The sequence below is a fragment of the Lacerta agilis genome, chromosome 3, assembly GCF_009819535.1.
Source record: "Lacerta agilis isolate rLacAgi1 chromosome 3, rLacAgi1.pri, whole genome shotgun sequence".
Lineage (NCBI taxonomy): Eukaryota > Metazoa > Chordata > Lepidosauria > Squamata > Lacertidae > Lacerta > Lacerta agilis.
In genome coordinates this window covers 81,809,238-81,825,225 of record NC_046314.1, presented here as the reverse complement: position 1 = coordinate 81,825,225, position 15,988 = coordinate 81,809,238, and the positions used below count along the sequence as shown (strand labels likewise).

General features: G+C 46.0%; 1 protein-coding gene across 1 annotated transcript; it reads left to right on the top strand.

Moving 5' to 3' along the window:
* The first annotated feature begins 873 nt into the window (after positions 1-873).
* On the top strand, positions 874-15,671 carry SLC35B2 (solute carrier family 35 member B2). Its single transcript, XM_033144559.1, has 4 exons — positions 874-1,071; positions 10,354-10,547; positions 12,260-12,420; positions 13,892-15,671. The coding sequence occupies exons 1-4, from the start codon at positions 1,061-1,063 to the stop codon at positions 14,825-14,827; spliced, it is 1,302 nt and encodes a 433-aa protein (XP_033000450.1). The 5' UTR covers positions 874-1,060; the 3' UTR covers positions 14,828-15,671.
* Positions 15,672-15,988: the final 317 nt, after the last annotated feature.

The following is a 15,988-nucleotide window of genomic DNA, read 5'->3' as shown; positions in this document are numbered from 1 at the left end:
AGGCAGCATAGCAAATGTACAGGAATGATGCAGTCTCAGAAGGCCACAAGTTACCCACAACTGTCACCTCAAGTCTTATTGTTGGACCTTGATACTGGTATATGTAGCAGCTGAGAGTATGAAGGCATCTGAGTTTTCTCTGGTTGAAAAACCTGAGGAAAAAAGTAACTATTTGAAAAACATAGACGTGTTCCTTTTTTAAAAAAAATGGGGAAATAAGAGTGGAGGAATGAGTGGAGGAATGCCATACTTCATTGTTAATCTAGAGATGGAGCACGCAGACTGCCTGAAGAACAGTGCTCCCGGCCACATAAAGAGAGCAAATTCTCTCCAACCTGTGGCTTGGAGAGTGACTGAAACGGTAGTGAATGAGGGTTTTTAAGGATGGCTTCCACGTTCACTTGCCTTTCCCACAGGGCTCTCCGCAGGTGGGTATTTGCTAGTGAAAAGAGAATAATTCCTGAAATTGAACAAAACAAAATAAAAAATAAAAAAATCCTTGCAGTAGCACCTTAGAGACCAACTAAGTTCATACCAAGAACAAACTTAGTTGGTCTCTAAGGTGCTACTGGAAGGATTTTTTTTATTTTTTATTTTGTTTTGACTATGGCAGACCAACACGGCTACCTACCTGTCCTGAAATTGAAGTTCTTTCTTTCACCTCACGTGGCTCCTCAGGGTGGAGGGGAACCGTCCTCTGCACCTTTTTGCGAACTTCACGATCACTCTTCCAAGAAACGTTGCCCTCCAGATTCTGGGCCGGCGGCTTACCGGTAGCTCTCAAACGGATTTAACAGTCCTTTTCGCCTGTCGCCGGCTTCCTCCCCTTAGTCAAACATGGGCGGGAACTTGTAGGCTTTCCCCCTTCTTCGGAAAGGAATCCATTGCCGCGCGGAGACGGGGCCTCCAGACCGGCAGGCGGCGCTGTGGGAGCCCCGCACTCCTTGCTCGGCTGGGGCGAGCGGCCGGTTCCTGGCCCTGTGGCGCCGGGAGGGAGGCGCGGCCGGGCTCGGAGCAGCGAAGTGGCGGGGGAGCGGAGCGCACCGGCCCGGCCGGCATCATGGGCCGCAGGTGGGCTAACTCCGGGGCGCGGGGCGGGCGGAAGAAGCTTCCGGGACGGGGGACGGTTCTCTGCGCCGGGGATGAGGCGGCCGTCCCCTCCCGCGCTGGCGGGCCCGCGACGAGCGGGAGGGAGGCTTAAGACGCCTACCGGCATCTTCGGGGGCTCCGGGCTGGGGCGGGGAGGATGCTGTGGGTCAGGCGGGAGAGATGTATCGAGGAGCGGGCAGAAGAGCCCCTCGCTAGGCTTGGGTGCCTCTGGAGGAAACGGGAATCAAAGATGGGGCTGGCTCTCGGGAAGAGCTCGGTTTCCCTTTCCAAGCTCTCGGGAAGGCGGATTTGCCTCGCTTGCCTCGTCCGGGTTGTTCAGCCGGAGACTGAGGAGTCGGATGGAAATGAAATCCGGGGGGGGGGGTGGATCCAGCGAGACTCGATATACTATCTGATCCTGGGTTTGAAGCAGCTGTGGGAGGTTATAAATGCCTGTTATGTTTCCAGGTGGAAGTCTTTATTCCTTTACTAGGGGAGTTAGCCCCATTTATATCAGTGGGTTTTTTTTTTACTTCTCAGTAGCAAAGTACCTTTTTTCTGGACTGGCCACAGGTCAGCCCTGCGAGGTAGGCCAGTGCCAGTGGCATGCTCCCCCCCCCCCCCGCCAATCAACTTGACTCTGAAATCATGATTTATCCAAGGCCACCTAGTTGGTTTCATGTTGACATCGAATTGGTATCAAGGTTACCTCAGTAGCCTAGTAGTAGATTACATAGAGGCATTGGGCTTCAATTCTATACCTTCTTAACTGGGTGTCTTTTAAAACTAATGCTCCAGTCCAACCCTGATTACCAGGAAATCCGATGCTTCATACCAGGCAAGGTTAGGATGTAGTAAGTGAAAATCATTGTGCGGATGATTTCATAGCTAAAATCTGAATGGATTAGTCTGAAGAAACTCGCAGGCTCTATATCTTAATGGCGTGTATGCAATTTTAATGTGAGTCAATAATTCTTTAATGCTTTTTTTTTTACCCTGCTATAATCATAGTAAATGGTAAAGATGATTTTCCTCCTCCCTTCGCTTTCTTCATTCACAATTAACAGGTAGAATGGGAATTCTAATCCACAGTGACAGTTTTGTGTAAGGAATTTATGGTGGGAGTTGTTTGAGGATTATGACGCTAGAGTAACAGGATGTGATAATTTATGTGGGAATAGTAGTCAGTATAGTTAAGAATCCAGATTTAAAATGTAAGGGAAGTATTTTGCTCCATTTGTATCAGCTTGAGTGTGCAAATGGTAAGTGCATTTGAAATAACTAAGAAATTCCAAGCTCAAAGGTGACAATGTAAATTCTGTATTTCGTTAGTACTTATGACACATTTTATGAAGTTATCCACTGCAGGGATGGGGAACCAATGGCCTTCAAGGTGCTGCTGGGCTATAACTCCCATCTTCCATGACCATTGCCTGGAAGCTGGAGTCCAGTGATACCTCGGGGGCCACAGTCTCTCCATCCTTGCTCTACAGAGTGCCACTTTACGAAGGCCAGTCAGTTCGTAAAGGGATTTGACAGACAAAATCAGTTGTCTCATCAATTGAAAAAGGAGCCTACTTCAGTCACTGCCATGCTTGTTCACAAATCAAACTCTTTGCACCTCTCTTCTGTTCAGAATAGATAAGAGGGTCAACTCCTAGCATCCAGTGAAACATGGGCATGTTTAAGAGAGCAAGTTCAATGACTAAGAAGCTGAGCCAGTGTAAACGAGGATGGAGCACAAAGAACAGTCTCTCTTGTGTTGTGGATTTATGAGGTATATACTGAGACCCTTCACAGACACCATAATAGGTATTGGTGGGCACACTGGCACATGTGGGCACAGCGTTGCTGACTGATATTAAAGGTCAATATCAGCATCTTGAATTGGAAACAGATTAATAGTTTCTTTAATTTGCTGGCTGTGGGGTTCTTGCTGCAGTTTGTAAACACATGAAGCTTGCAGGTGGCTGGCTGTACAAATATGCAATAAAAAATTAAAAACATTCAAAATTTAAGTTTTGGGGGAAATCTGCCAGCTTAGCTAAACCAAAATATAATTACATTTTTTCCTTTAAAAAATGTGGAGCTGCACAGGCTTAGGCAGGCGTCTTTTAGGATAAATTACTTCAAGTGGATTTTGTTCCTAAGAACAATCTTGCTCCTAACCCCAAAGAATTTCACTTCACAATTTTATGGAATATGGAGCAGAACTACACCTAAAAATCTTGAGTAAAAAAGGCTTGTGGAGGACACAAGCTACATAGGACTTGTTCAATTGTCACATGCAGTTTGAATTGTGCCCAGAACCTGATAAGCAGTATTGTAGAACACAGCTCGCGTATGCTCTCAATCTTTGACTCCAATTAGATCACAGACTTTTGCATTTTGTACAAGCTGACATTTCCAAACAGTCTTAAAAGGCAGCCTCATTTGTAGTTTATTTGCAGTAGTCAAACTTCAGAGTTTAAAAAATACACAAATGATGGTTGCTAGGGCCTTATTTTCCAGGAAGGGATGCAGTTCACATATTGGTTATAATTAATGAAAAAGGTCTCAGGCCAAAGCTTAGAGCAGCCATGTGCAAAAGAGAGCACAGCTGTTGTACTTTTAATAGTAGTGGAGTAGGGAATCTCAGCAGGAATAGCTTGACACCTGAAATTTCCTCTTCTGCACACTAGTAATGTTGCAGGAGTCCTGTCCTCTTTTTGAGCTGAACCACAAATGTGCACCTCAGCAAAGCCAGGTCCAGGAGTACTCCCAAGCTGAATATTTGTTCTCTGAGGGACATTGAGACACCATCCAGAAACACATCCCCAAATCACATGGCCCACTTGCTATAATCACCTTGTCTGGATTCACCTTGTAATGGGTGAATCTATGCCAACATAGCCTCTAAGCACAGGTGTAAACACTAAGACCATTGCTATTAGATTAGATAAGATAGAAATGAAAGATAGCGCTGACTGTTGTCAATTTAGAGATGACACCACACTCCAAATCAGCTGGTAATCCCATTGGATATTAAATAGATTCTCACAAAAAACTTCAAGTAGCAAATGAAAATCTCCCTGTCGCCATTCTCTAATACTGTATTGTCAGATTGAAAGAGAAAGCCACCAAAGAGCAATAACAATTTGTATTTCTTCCACTCTGTTTAACTGGTCCAACAATACTTCATGGCCAGTAGTTTAAAATGCCCTGAGACTAGAGTGCCTGTTGTTGTTGTTGTTGTAAATTTCATTTTAGTGGGTGAATCAATAACAGTTTGCTATGTTAAAGAAGTTTAGTTAGTTGTAGGCAAGCCTAGAAATTCAGCCTTCACTGTAATTACGACATTCCTTCAGCTCCCAGAGTTCTAAGCTGACAACTGCCCAAACAACCTCTCCCTGTGGATCTTTTTGCACCAGGATCCTTACCCTGACTGCTCTAAATAGCAAGTAGCCCTGTGAGTTTCTCTGGGGCTTGCAAATAGTGCTTTCTGAGCTATGGATTTCTTCGGATCCAGTAGAAATATTTAGAATATGTTTAAACAATGAAAAGTGTCTAAATCAGTCACTATTTGGGGGCATTTTACATTATAATATGAAATAGGAATAATAAACTATTTGGGGGCATTTATATGTGGTTAAATTCCAGTTCATGGTTTATAAGCGAGCTTCAGTGTCTTGTGGTGACACTGCCCAGAAGTGTGCTGCTCTGCAAAGTTAGGTAATGATTGCTTGACAGGAAAGTGTGACTTGTTTGATCTCTTAGTGAACTCTGAAGACTAGCTGATCAGCAGCCTCTGCTATTCTTGGTTCTGTGTTCTGGGAAGCCCTTAGGCTAGAGATAGGAAGAGCTTCATTTTTCATAACATTTTCTTGTAGCTGTGGCTGAGATTTGCACTTAGCTTTCCTTTGGTTTTCAAATTGTTTTTATTATTTGCTGGTTAAGAGAGCTAACAAATATCAGCTTGTAATTTTCTAACTTGATAGATCAGCAGTGGCAAGTAGTGATTGCCTCCTGGTAACTAGGATTGACTGATAAGTGTCAGAAATGTGATTCAGCACCATGTACTAGGCTCCTGGATGCTTTACTGCTGGCCCTTGAACGCAGAAGTGAGAGCAAGAATGAGATGCTGCACTATGTTGTCTGCATGCACGTCACTGTACCACCTGCAGAGACCAAATATGTAGAACTGGGAGCCCTCAAGTGAGACATAAGCTGTGGGTGGGAGCTGCTCCCTAAAGTTTCCTCTGCGGGGGACGGGGGGACGGGGGGGGGGACATGCACAGTTAATGTCCCTCACCCTGGAATCAGGAGTGCATTGGCAGTTATGATAAGGGAGGTGAATGCCTGCCTCCCTCAAGCTTGATTTGAAAGCTGATTAATAGTGTAATGCAATATGTGCAATATTCCGCTGGTTCTACGCTTGCACTCACTAAAGCAAATTTCAATCCATGCACTTTATTTACTGTATTGGTCTGAATATAAGCCACACCCGCAAATAAGCCGCACTTTTAAAATTCAAGGTTTATTTGTGGGTGCAGCCCGCCTCCCGGCACTACCGCCCTGAAGGGAGGGGCAGGGGCTCGGTTCCAAGCATGCTGCACGCCTGCCTCCCGGCACTACCGCCTCCCAAAACTTCCTCCTCAAGCCACCATTGCTCCCCCGTCCCCCATTCAAGGCGGTAGTGCTGAGAGGCGGGTGCACAGCACTCAGTTCCCAATACAGGACACATTTTAACTTTTCACAGTCAGAATTGGGGGGGGGGGGAATGCAGCTTATATTCGAGCCAATACGGTATACGTGCGGAACAAAAGAACATTGGAAGCTGCCCTATACCATGTCGGATCATTTTCCTATCTGGCTCAATATTGTCTACACTGACTGGCAGTGGCTCTCCAGAGTTTCAGATGGCGTACTTCTCCTGTCCTACCTGGAGATGCAGAGCAGCAGGTGCTCTGAGCTATGGCCTTTCCTCTAAATAGGTTGGCCGTAAATGTGCCCTTTTGCCACTCCCTAACCACCCTAATTGTGAGACAGTATGTCAGAAGCTTAATGGATGCAAATACTTGCCAATTACCGTAATTCTGACTGGATCCAAAGAAGGGAGGAATTTCTTAAGGCCCACAGAACTGTAGCTACAGGAGAAATGCAATTGAAGGGTGAAGGGCATTGGCTCCCATGTTCTTTTTGTGCTCCACTTTCTTGTGGCTTTCTTGTCACTAGCATCGAGAACGGAGGTCTATGGGGATTTTTACTCCTGCTTCAGAACCATCTTGCCTGAGGAACTGAAATGGAAAGGTCTGCCAAAGGGGGCTTTGTCCCAGACCGCTCTTGCCCTAGCAGAGAGCCGCCTATCCGTGGGGATGGGGTGTGTGTCAAAAGCACGTCTGTCCAATGTGAAAGGGAACAGTAGAGGTATATATGAGCTCCGACTTCCTGGTTTCTTTGTGGGTTTGAAGCAATGAAAGCTTCTTTCATTCCTAGCACTGGTGCTGGTTTTGCTTGCCTGGCAGAAGTGAGAGCTCACCTGTAACACTAGCTGCCTTGTCTGAAGCTGGGAGGGAGAAAGTGCCTCACAGGCAGTGCCGGATTTATGTGTAAGCTAAACAAGCTGTAGCTTAGGGCCCCACTCTCTTGGGGGCCCCAAAAAAATTTAAAGGGAAAAAAACCTGGATGTACATTTCCAAAATATAAGATAAAAAACAAATAAAATAAAACCTACATAGAGTTAGAGCTTAATAATTACCGTATTTCAGTTCAACAATTACTTACAAATACATAAATACAATTACAATAAAATACATATTTTGTTATGTGCAAATGGCTTTAGATACCCATTAGGTCCATAAATTACCATACAGCATATATTCAACACAAAAAACAGCAACAATTTGTTGTTGACAAAGGACAGCTGGGCATATAAAGGGCCCCATTACCTTCAGTAGCTTAGGGCCTCATCAAACCTAAATCTGGCCCTGCTCATGGGCCAAGGAGCTGTGAACCAAAGCAGGAGAGAGAACCAAAGCTTGGCTGGTTTATTCCTTTTTATCTGGGAGCCAGTAATACCAGCACTCCTGCTCTGGTCCAAAGCAGTTGAATTAAGCCAGGCTGAAATCAATTTAAACCAATTTCGCTCTAGTGGCTAATCACACATGCAGGTGCCCATGCAGTTGGGGATATCAGGATCAATGATATTTTTAGGGATTATGGCTTACTTGGGAGTGAAATATCTCTTGCCTCCTTGCTGAAAAGTCTACGGCCTGAGAGTCCTGACCACACAGGGGAATAGTATTTTCAAAAGCTAGTACTGTGTCATAAATGATCCATAAAATTATTTAAAATGCCTGCTGATTTTCTTCTTCTTCAGTGATCAGGTGTGTGAAGTTTAATAAAGAAGGGTATTGTCTGAGTTCAGCTGGGTGGAGGGGAATCCACAGAATGCATGGCTCCTGGTGATGTGTCTGAGCCATGAGGGATCACTAACAGAGACTCCCCTAAAGACCTCCGAGTTTGGCGTCAAATGGTCCTTAAGTTAACCTGCGCAAAAGTTGTCCAGGAACCCTGAATGTGCCCTAGTAGCATGTGGACAGCTAGTACCACCATTAAGCACTGGGGTGATGCACTGGTGGTAGTATGACCCCACCAACCATCTAACTGCAACATTTTGTGCCACCTGGAGCCTTCAGACAGGGGACATTGCAATAATTGAGTCTTGTGGTTACCAATGAATGAATCATCATAGCCAGGCAGTCCTTGTCCAAAAATGGCTGTAATTTTTTACATTTATCTGGAAACCACCAGAGTATAATATATTCATGGCTTGGGGGAAAAAAAGATTTTTGAAATTCCTAGGTGCCTGGACTACAGTTTTATGCAACGAGGTGTGGAAATTTTTCTAACAATTATTTCTGTAATTTGGGTAGTGCTTGCCACAGCATGAACAAACGATGCAAGAGGACAATGCTTTGAAACTGACCTCAGAGGGCTGTTTCAGAGCCTCTTTGAACTTACTCAAAACCGGTTTTCTGTGGTTTCATATCTTGCAAAAGATCTTGCGCTGGCACATGCCTGTCCATGGCAGTTGGTGGGTAGAAAAAGAGAGGATGGGGAAACGGTTAACAGAATTATTCAAACTGGGCTCCTCAGCTGTTGTTGAACTATGACTCCCATCATCCCTAGCTAGGAGGGACCAGTGGTCAGAGATGATGGGGGTTATAGTCCAGCAACAGCTGGGGACCTCAGTTTGAGAAACACTGAGTTAAAGGGTTGAAGTTGTCAGCAAGAGGGTATTAATTCTTCCTTGGAAATTTTATTAGATTTGAATAACGGCTCAACTTTTCATTAGGCTGGAATCCTATGGAAAGAAGCTCTGCACAACATATTGAGACTTGCTTCTGAATAAGCATGCATTGGATCTATGATAGTTGTGATTCCATGGTGTCCAGAAAAACATGGTACAAGTGAAGAATGTACTATTCTGCCTTCAGCTGGAGATGGAAGGACTAGCCTTCAGGCAGTATGCTCCTCATACAGTGAAGGGAAGAATAGGGATGCGTGTGCTAACTGCATCACATCACAGTGCCCTGTCTCCCTTCACATGTTGGAGCGCAAACCTGCTGCCTTTGTGCAAGTTTCACGTCTACATCGGTGGCTCCGGCTCCTCGCTGCAGACATTTGCCCTCCAAGAAATGTTGAGCTGTGGGGGTGGTGACTCAGCAGAGCTATTGTGCTTGACCCCACTCCCTCACACGATTCTAACCATGTGAGGTAAATTAGCAAACAGGGCTTCTGTCTCTCGCAGTTGCAGGGGGACAACTTAGAAATGTGTCAGCGGTGCCTTTTAGGCTCGGGAATCACGGTGGCAGTGGGAGGGGGGACTGCATAAGAACAAAAGAAGAGCCTGCTGGATCAGGCCAGTGGCCCGTCTAGTCCAGTTTCCTGTTCTCACCGTAGCCAGCCAGATGCCTGTGGGAAACCAGCAAGCAGGATTCGTGCAGAAGAGCACTCTCCCCTCCCAAGGATTCCAGCAACTAGTTCTGAGGAACATTACTGCCTGCTTGCATGGAGGCAGAGCATAGCCGTCATGGCTTGCAGCCACTGATAGTCTTCTTCATGCATTCAGATGGTTAAAGGGTGCTCTGCATAGCATAGCTTCTTGTTTGCAACAGATATTCTCCCTTGATCTCGCCATCTATTCTTCTGAGTTTCTCTGCTCGCCATCTTGTTTCTGAAAATAACGCTTGCTCCAAATGTGCACAACTTGAGTTTCACAGATTCAGGGTCGCTGGCTAAAATGCCAGTTGAGACCCTGTGGGCTTCTTTGCTGCTAATGGGATGAAAAGGCGCTTGACAGCACAGTCATTAATCTGCCTACTCCTTTGGAGTGTTATCTCTTTGTGGCGCAACTGCACTGTGGCTACTCCGGGGAGACATTAGCTCCTCTCACGTGTCTGTGGTGAATTTCTGCACAACTACACAGCTGCTCATTGGCTCTCGCCCGGAAGTCTGAAAATATGTGCGATTCCTCTGTAATAGATTTTAGTGAGCAGCCCAGTTGTCTGCTTCCCATGCTGCTTAAGACTATAGTTTTTAATAGGCTTTTCCTGTGACTTATGTGCTGCCATATTCCAAGGACACTCCTGCCCCATAGAATGTCTGGGTGGTAAGTACCAACGGAGCCCTTGGCCGCTATACTTGTTTGCTTTGTAGGAAGGTCACTCTGACTTTGCTGCTCAGGGGACACCAGAATCCGCCTGTTCCAAGATTGTGTTTGTGCATGTTAATGTGCACAGCTTGTCTGAGATCCCAAATGGAGGGTGTTCAGAGGGTTCTCTGTTTGCCTGTGTCTATTGCATCCCAGCCTTACTGTTTTATTTCATTTGTTTTATCTCTCTCCCTGACTCCAAAGAAGGATGTATGAAAAGGCCAAAGGTCTGACAAATGGGAGCTCTCACAGGCCTCTGTCCTTGGTGTCGTGCCAGATTAAGTGAAAGGCAATAGTTCCTCAGACAGGCATAGGGATTGCATGTGCAAGAATTTCTTCACTCAGCCTTGAAGCTGCAAGCAAGTCTGCAGCATTTGCTGTGAGAATCCTGCACAAGACAGATGTAGCTGCTTTGTTTCTGGGGTTCTTGGTTTCGCCTGTTGCTAGAGGAAGGAGATGGGGGTGGAATCTTGAATGCTTCCCATGTGTGATGAGAGAGTTGCCTGTGTAAACTTTTCACCGGATCCAGGGATTCCCTTTGGCTTACGGCCTGCTCTTTTTCTTGGCAGGTTCTGCCTGGCTCTTGCGCTGGCTGCTCTCCCCATAGTGACTGCAAATGAAGAGGTACCTGCTGTTCACCAGGACTCCTGGGGAGACTTCTGGCTGTTTCGCTTTTTGGTCAACGCCGCAGGCTATGCAAGTATTGTGGTGCCAGGCTTCTTGCTTATACAATACTTCAAGAGGAAAAATTACCTTGAAACAGGTAAGTAGTAGGAATGTGCACACAGAGTGGTTTCCTAATATTGCTGCTGAGATAGCTCATTCTGAGCCCATCGTATCTTCTTCCGCCCCTCAGCTGTGCTATCCTGGATTTGAAACTCACCCAGAGTGCATTCATTGTCAACTTTTAAATGCGCAATCAGTATGTTCGCCCAGTGTTAGAAACTCAGATATATAAGCTAGGTGTCAAATGGCTCCTTAAAGCAGGGTTGCAGTCGCCAAAACGGAATGCCTAGTTGCCATTTGGGGGCCAGATAGCTCAAAAGTTGTATTTATTTATAAATTTATTTAGTTTTTCAAATTTTGAAATTTACAAACAATTGTCAAACAACCCAAATAAAAAGAGAATTCCATAGATTCCCCTGGACTTCCATCTTCCCCTTTGTGGGTCCTTAGTTAACTTTTTCCTCCTGTATCTTCTCTATTAATCCAAATCTATTAAATCTCCATTTGAACCATAATTCAGCGTTAAACTACAAGTATTACAGTATTCCAATCCTACTAATAATTTTGTTTACAATGATTTTTAAGGTAAATTATATATTTCCCCCTTTCTGTATTAAAGTTTTGGTCTTCCTGATTCTTCCGGTCATTTTTGCCATTTTGGCATAGTCCTTCAACTTAATCTGCCATTCTTCTCTGGGCTAGTAACATCAGAGCAGCAGTGGTCACATACATTAATAGCTTTTTCTGATCCGTTGTTATTTCAGTGCCTAGAATTCCCAGAAGAAAAGCTTTGGGTTTTTTTAAATAAAAAGTTATTTTAAAGATTTTTTTTCAGTTCATTATATATAATCTCCCAGAATTCTTTTACTACTTTACAAGTCCCCCACATAGGATAAAAGGTGCCTTCTTTTTATTTACATTTACATTTCAATGCAACTTTCTGGTTCCTGAAATTCATTCTGATTGTGCAGATAAAATATAATGGATAGAATTCTATGGGGTATGTTGCTAGTGTGTGAAAACAGTCATGATACAAGGATCCCCAGGCATGCACCTCCAGATGGCGGAGACGTCAGGTGCCACCCTGGTGCCGGGCATCTTCACTTGGTCACAAGTGGCCAATAGCCGGGTGCAAAATGTGCCTGACACCTGGCAAATTTCAAACACTGCGTCCACTCCCATCAGTGATCATGCTAGCAAGCACATAATCTGTAGCCATTACCTGTTGAGGAAATTGGGAGATTTGCAAGGAATAGCCATGGCAATGCGGGTATAAGATCTGCATCACTATCTCTTTGATTTTCTGCAGCTTAGTAAGTCTGTCTTCTCTTAGCTGGGGCAAGCACTGTGTGCAGAGTAGAGTAGGACTGGCCTAGAGAAGAGGCAAGTAAATCTGTTTGGAAGTGCCATCAAGAAACCACAGATGGTGGCACTGTTGGAGGCAGCATGTCTCCGAGAACCAGTTTCTGGGAATTGCAAGTGAAAAGAATGCTGCTGCTCTCAAGTCCTGCTCGCAGGCATTCTTTCCACAGGCACCTGGTTGGCCACTGTGAGAACAAAATGTGGGACTATGGCGGCCCTTTGGCCTAATCCAGCAGGGCTCTTCCTGGTTCTTATGTGGTGGTGATTGTGGGGACAACATTGGCAGTTAGTTGTAATGTGTGTGGCTTCCCTCCCTCCCTTTCCCATGCCCCCAACTGGTGTGATTCAGTGTTGTGGCTAATGTGTTTTTGCTCCTTTCCCTCTTAGGCCGTGGTATTTGCTTTCCAGTTATCAAATCATGTGTCTTTGGCAACGAGGCCAAATCTGTACACCAGGACGATACCTTGCTAGCAGCTCGGAATGAGACTGTCGAGTCCTCCACAGCCCGGCAGTTCTTTAAGCTGCTGTTTTGTGCAACTGGCCTACAGGTAAAGAACTGAGAGCTAGTACTCCACTTTGATTTGGCTTGTCTGGGGTGGTGATTGGGAGCTTCTTGTTTAGATGTAGCATTACACGAGAGTATGATTGGCTCAAATGTTAGTTCACAGCTGAGCAAAGTTTTCAAGCAAGGTTCAAATACCCCACCCATTGCACTGGCTTTATGTGTACTGGGACATATGCAGCCGACCTATAACTTCCATTAAGCAATGCTGCAATCTCAGTTCTCATGAGAATTGCAGGTGGTCATTAAATTGGAACCTGGGCTCATTTGAGAGGAAGGGTGTGATATAAATTTAATAAAATAATAAATAAAACCTAGAGGATGCTTTCAGAATTGCATGGTTTGTACCCTTCATGCAATAATGAGGTCAGAATATCACCCAGTTATTTTTGAACTGGAGTCAGAACACTGGGTTCAATTAGGGGATTTCTGATATTTTAGAAAGATAAAAACTTCTGCTCTATCAGTATCAGGTGGATTAGAATTTTGTTTGTCTTATATCACTCATCCTACGGAAGATAGATAAGAGGCGTTTTGTAGTTAATTTGGCTTTTTGAGCAACTGTAAGTCCAAAATAACGATGAGCTGCAGGCCCTAGAGTGACATAGTTTAGCAAGTGCAGAACTTTATTTGGCATCCTTGGGTTATGCCTGTAGCTACCTATAAAGGAAATACATAGGAAACGCTGCATGTCCTTGAATGACATTGAAAGAAAGAGCGATAGAAGGAAATTTTCTTAATGTACTGAACTAATGTGGATTTAGTTATGTACCAAGCCTGCTGAATGGCCATAGGCAAGTCATGTAATCTCTTTGATTCAGATCATTCCAAATTTACAGGACATAAGTAATGATACTTTTCGTATTACTGAGGTGAGGGTGTTGGGATTACTGCTTCTGCATTTACAAGGAACTGAGAAAACAAAGAAGGAAAATGGTTGATTCTGCAGGCCTGATGGTACACTAAAAGCTGCTGTGTGCAGAAGCAGGTGCTCTGTGGCAGCTATGTACTTTTTTCAGTGCCTGAAATATGTAATCCTGTATAGCATCATGGTCATTTCATAAACCATAAACCAGATGGTGTTCAGATTGTTGGGGCTGATAGGAAATGCCAAGGCAAACATTGCATCTTGTGGCTCAGCTAGCATTTTATTGCTATAATTTTTGTAGGTGGTGTCTTAACATAGCCCAGCATAGAAAATAGTTTCTGTGGGAAGAACTTCAATACCAATCTGGTTAGATCTTGCTTGGGAGTCGAAAGAGAATCTCAATCAGACCCGGCCCTTCCTGTTGCGTAGGTTGACAGTATAGGAAAAGTGGGCGTCTTTATGAGCTGCTTGGGTCAGTGGCATCCAAAGAGTGTCATGCTTCCTGCTTGCCCAATTCTCCAGGATGCTCTCTTACTGTTTGTTGTGGCAGTTGCCTTCTTCATCTCCGTCCCCCCCCCCTCCTTTGCAGATCTCCTATCTGACATGGGGCGTCCTTCAGGAGAGGGTGATGACCCGAACGTACGGTGCAACCGAGTCCGACCCTGGTGAGAAGTTCAAGGATTCTCAGTTCCTGGTCTTCATGAACCGGATCCTAGCATGCACCGTGGCTGGCCTCTACTGCGCCCTGATCAAGCAGCCTCGTCATGGCGCTCCCATGTACAAGTATTCCTTTGCCTCCCTCTCCAACATCCTCAGCAGCTGGTGCCAGTACGAGGCCCTCAAGTACATCAGCTTCCCCACGCAGGTGCTGGCCAAAGCCTCCAAGGTGATTCCAGTCATGCTGATGGGCAAGCTGGTGTCCCGCAAGAGCTACGAGTACTGGGAGTACCTGACAGCAGCCCTCATCTCAGTCGGAGTCAGCATGTTCCTGCTCTCGAGCTCCCACGACAAGCACCTCTCCACGGTCACCACCTTCTCCGGCGTGGTCCTCCTGGCAGGCTACATTGTCTTTGACAGCTTCACGTCCAACTGGCAGGACGCCCTCTTCACCTACAAGATGTCCTCGGTGCAGATGATGTTTGGCGTCAACGTCTTCTCATGTCTCTTCACGGTGGGCTCGCTGCTGGAGCAGGGCGCCTTGCTGGAGTCGGTGCGCTTCATGGCCCGCCACTCGGAGTTTGCCGCCCACGCCGTGCTGTTGTCGGTCTGCTCGGCCTTCGGGCAGCTCTTCATCTTCTACACCATCAACCAGTTTGGAGCCGCCGTCTTCACCATCATCATGACTTTGCGGCAAGCCTTTGCCATCCTCCTGTCGTGTCTCATCTATGGCCACGCCGTCACCGTGGTGGGCGGGCTGGGAGTGGCGGTGGTCTTCACGGCGCTCTTTCTCCGCGTCTATGCCCGCAGCCGCATGAAGAAGCGGGCAAAGAAAGTGCCCGTCGAGGGCACTGTGCAGAAGGTTTAGGGGCCACCGGGCAAGTGACATGCCCTGAGCTCCTCCCCGCCCCCAAGCACTTGCCGAACCTCGTCTCTCATGAACCCAGCAAAGAGCTGGTCGATTTGGGAAATGACAATTCCCATCCTCCACACCTTCTATCCCAGCTGATTCGTAAAAGCTGCTGGGATTGGCTTGGAGGAAGCGAGGGGCAGCTTCCTCCTGCTGTCTTAACCTCTGAGCATTTCAAGTCTGCCGAGGCTTTCTGCTGAAGGAAACAAGGGGCTCTTGAGACCCCTTTCCAAGGAAAGGGTACAGGTGTCCCTATTGCCTGCCCTGACAGCTTGTGGGGGAGAGAAGGCTAATTTATGATCAAGTCAAATTGGAGCTTTTGTTTTTGTTTTGCTACCGTTCGCCTTCTGCTCACCACCCTTGAAGCTGCGTATGAGGGAATAGCAAGGCCAAGACTTTTACAATTTCCATTAAAAGAAAAGGAAGAGAGACCCACACCCTCAAAACTTCATGGTTGGAATGGAAAGTTGGCAGCCCCAGCAGCTTCTACAGAAAACCAGTCCTGACTGTAGAAGGTTTTGAACTTACCCTGCTGGGCAACGGCCTCTCTTAAATCACAGCCCCTTTGCTTTCTGGCTCAGTATACCCACCTGTACTTTTGCCCCACTGTCGGACCTTTCAGACAGTGCCCCTTTTGCCAGCGTCATTTTGTTTTGGTTTTTGCTTAGTTTTTCTTTGACCATCCCCCCCCTCACTGCCATGAACTACAGTCCCAGAACCCCTCGAGGCCACTCTTGGGGTGCTTTCTTTGGGTTTACTGTTGCTGCAAACTTAGAAAAGCACAAATATTGCCTTTTTGAAACACCTCTCTTTGGAACCAAATATCTTTGCTGCTCTAGGCAAGGTGGTGAGGGAGAGGGTATCCTCATAGTAAAAGAATGTGCACCCCAGTCCTTTTCTCTCCCCCCCCCCCCCGCCGCGCACTCCCCAGTGATTTTTGCATAGGTTGGTGGGAAATACATGAAGCTGAGAGCCAGCCATACAGAAGCAGCCTGAGTCTGGGCTTGTGTGCTGCTTCCAGCAGGGCTGAGCTCTGGGCTCTGACACTTGGGCCTTGCAGAGTCTTTTGTGCCATTTTCCCATTTTATTACGTGACACATAGGCCATTCTGGAAGCTGC

Excerpts from the sequence above, each read along its gene's own strand:
- SLC35B2 (XM_033144559.1), top strand. Across the intron at positions 10,548-12,259 it reads GAAAAATTACCTTGAAACAG|GCCGTGGTATTTGCTTTCCA; the intron begins GTAAGTAGTAGG and ends TTTCCCTCTTAG. Across the intron at positions 12,421-13,891 it reads TTTGTGCAACTGGCCTACAG|ATCTCCTATCTGACATGGGG; the intron begins GTAAAGAACTGA and ends CCTCCTTTGCAG.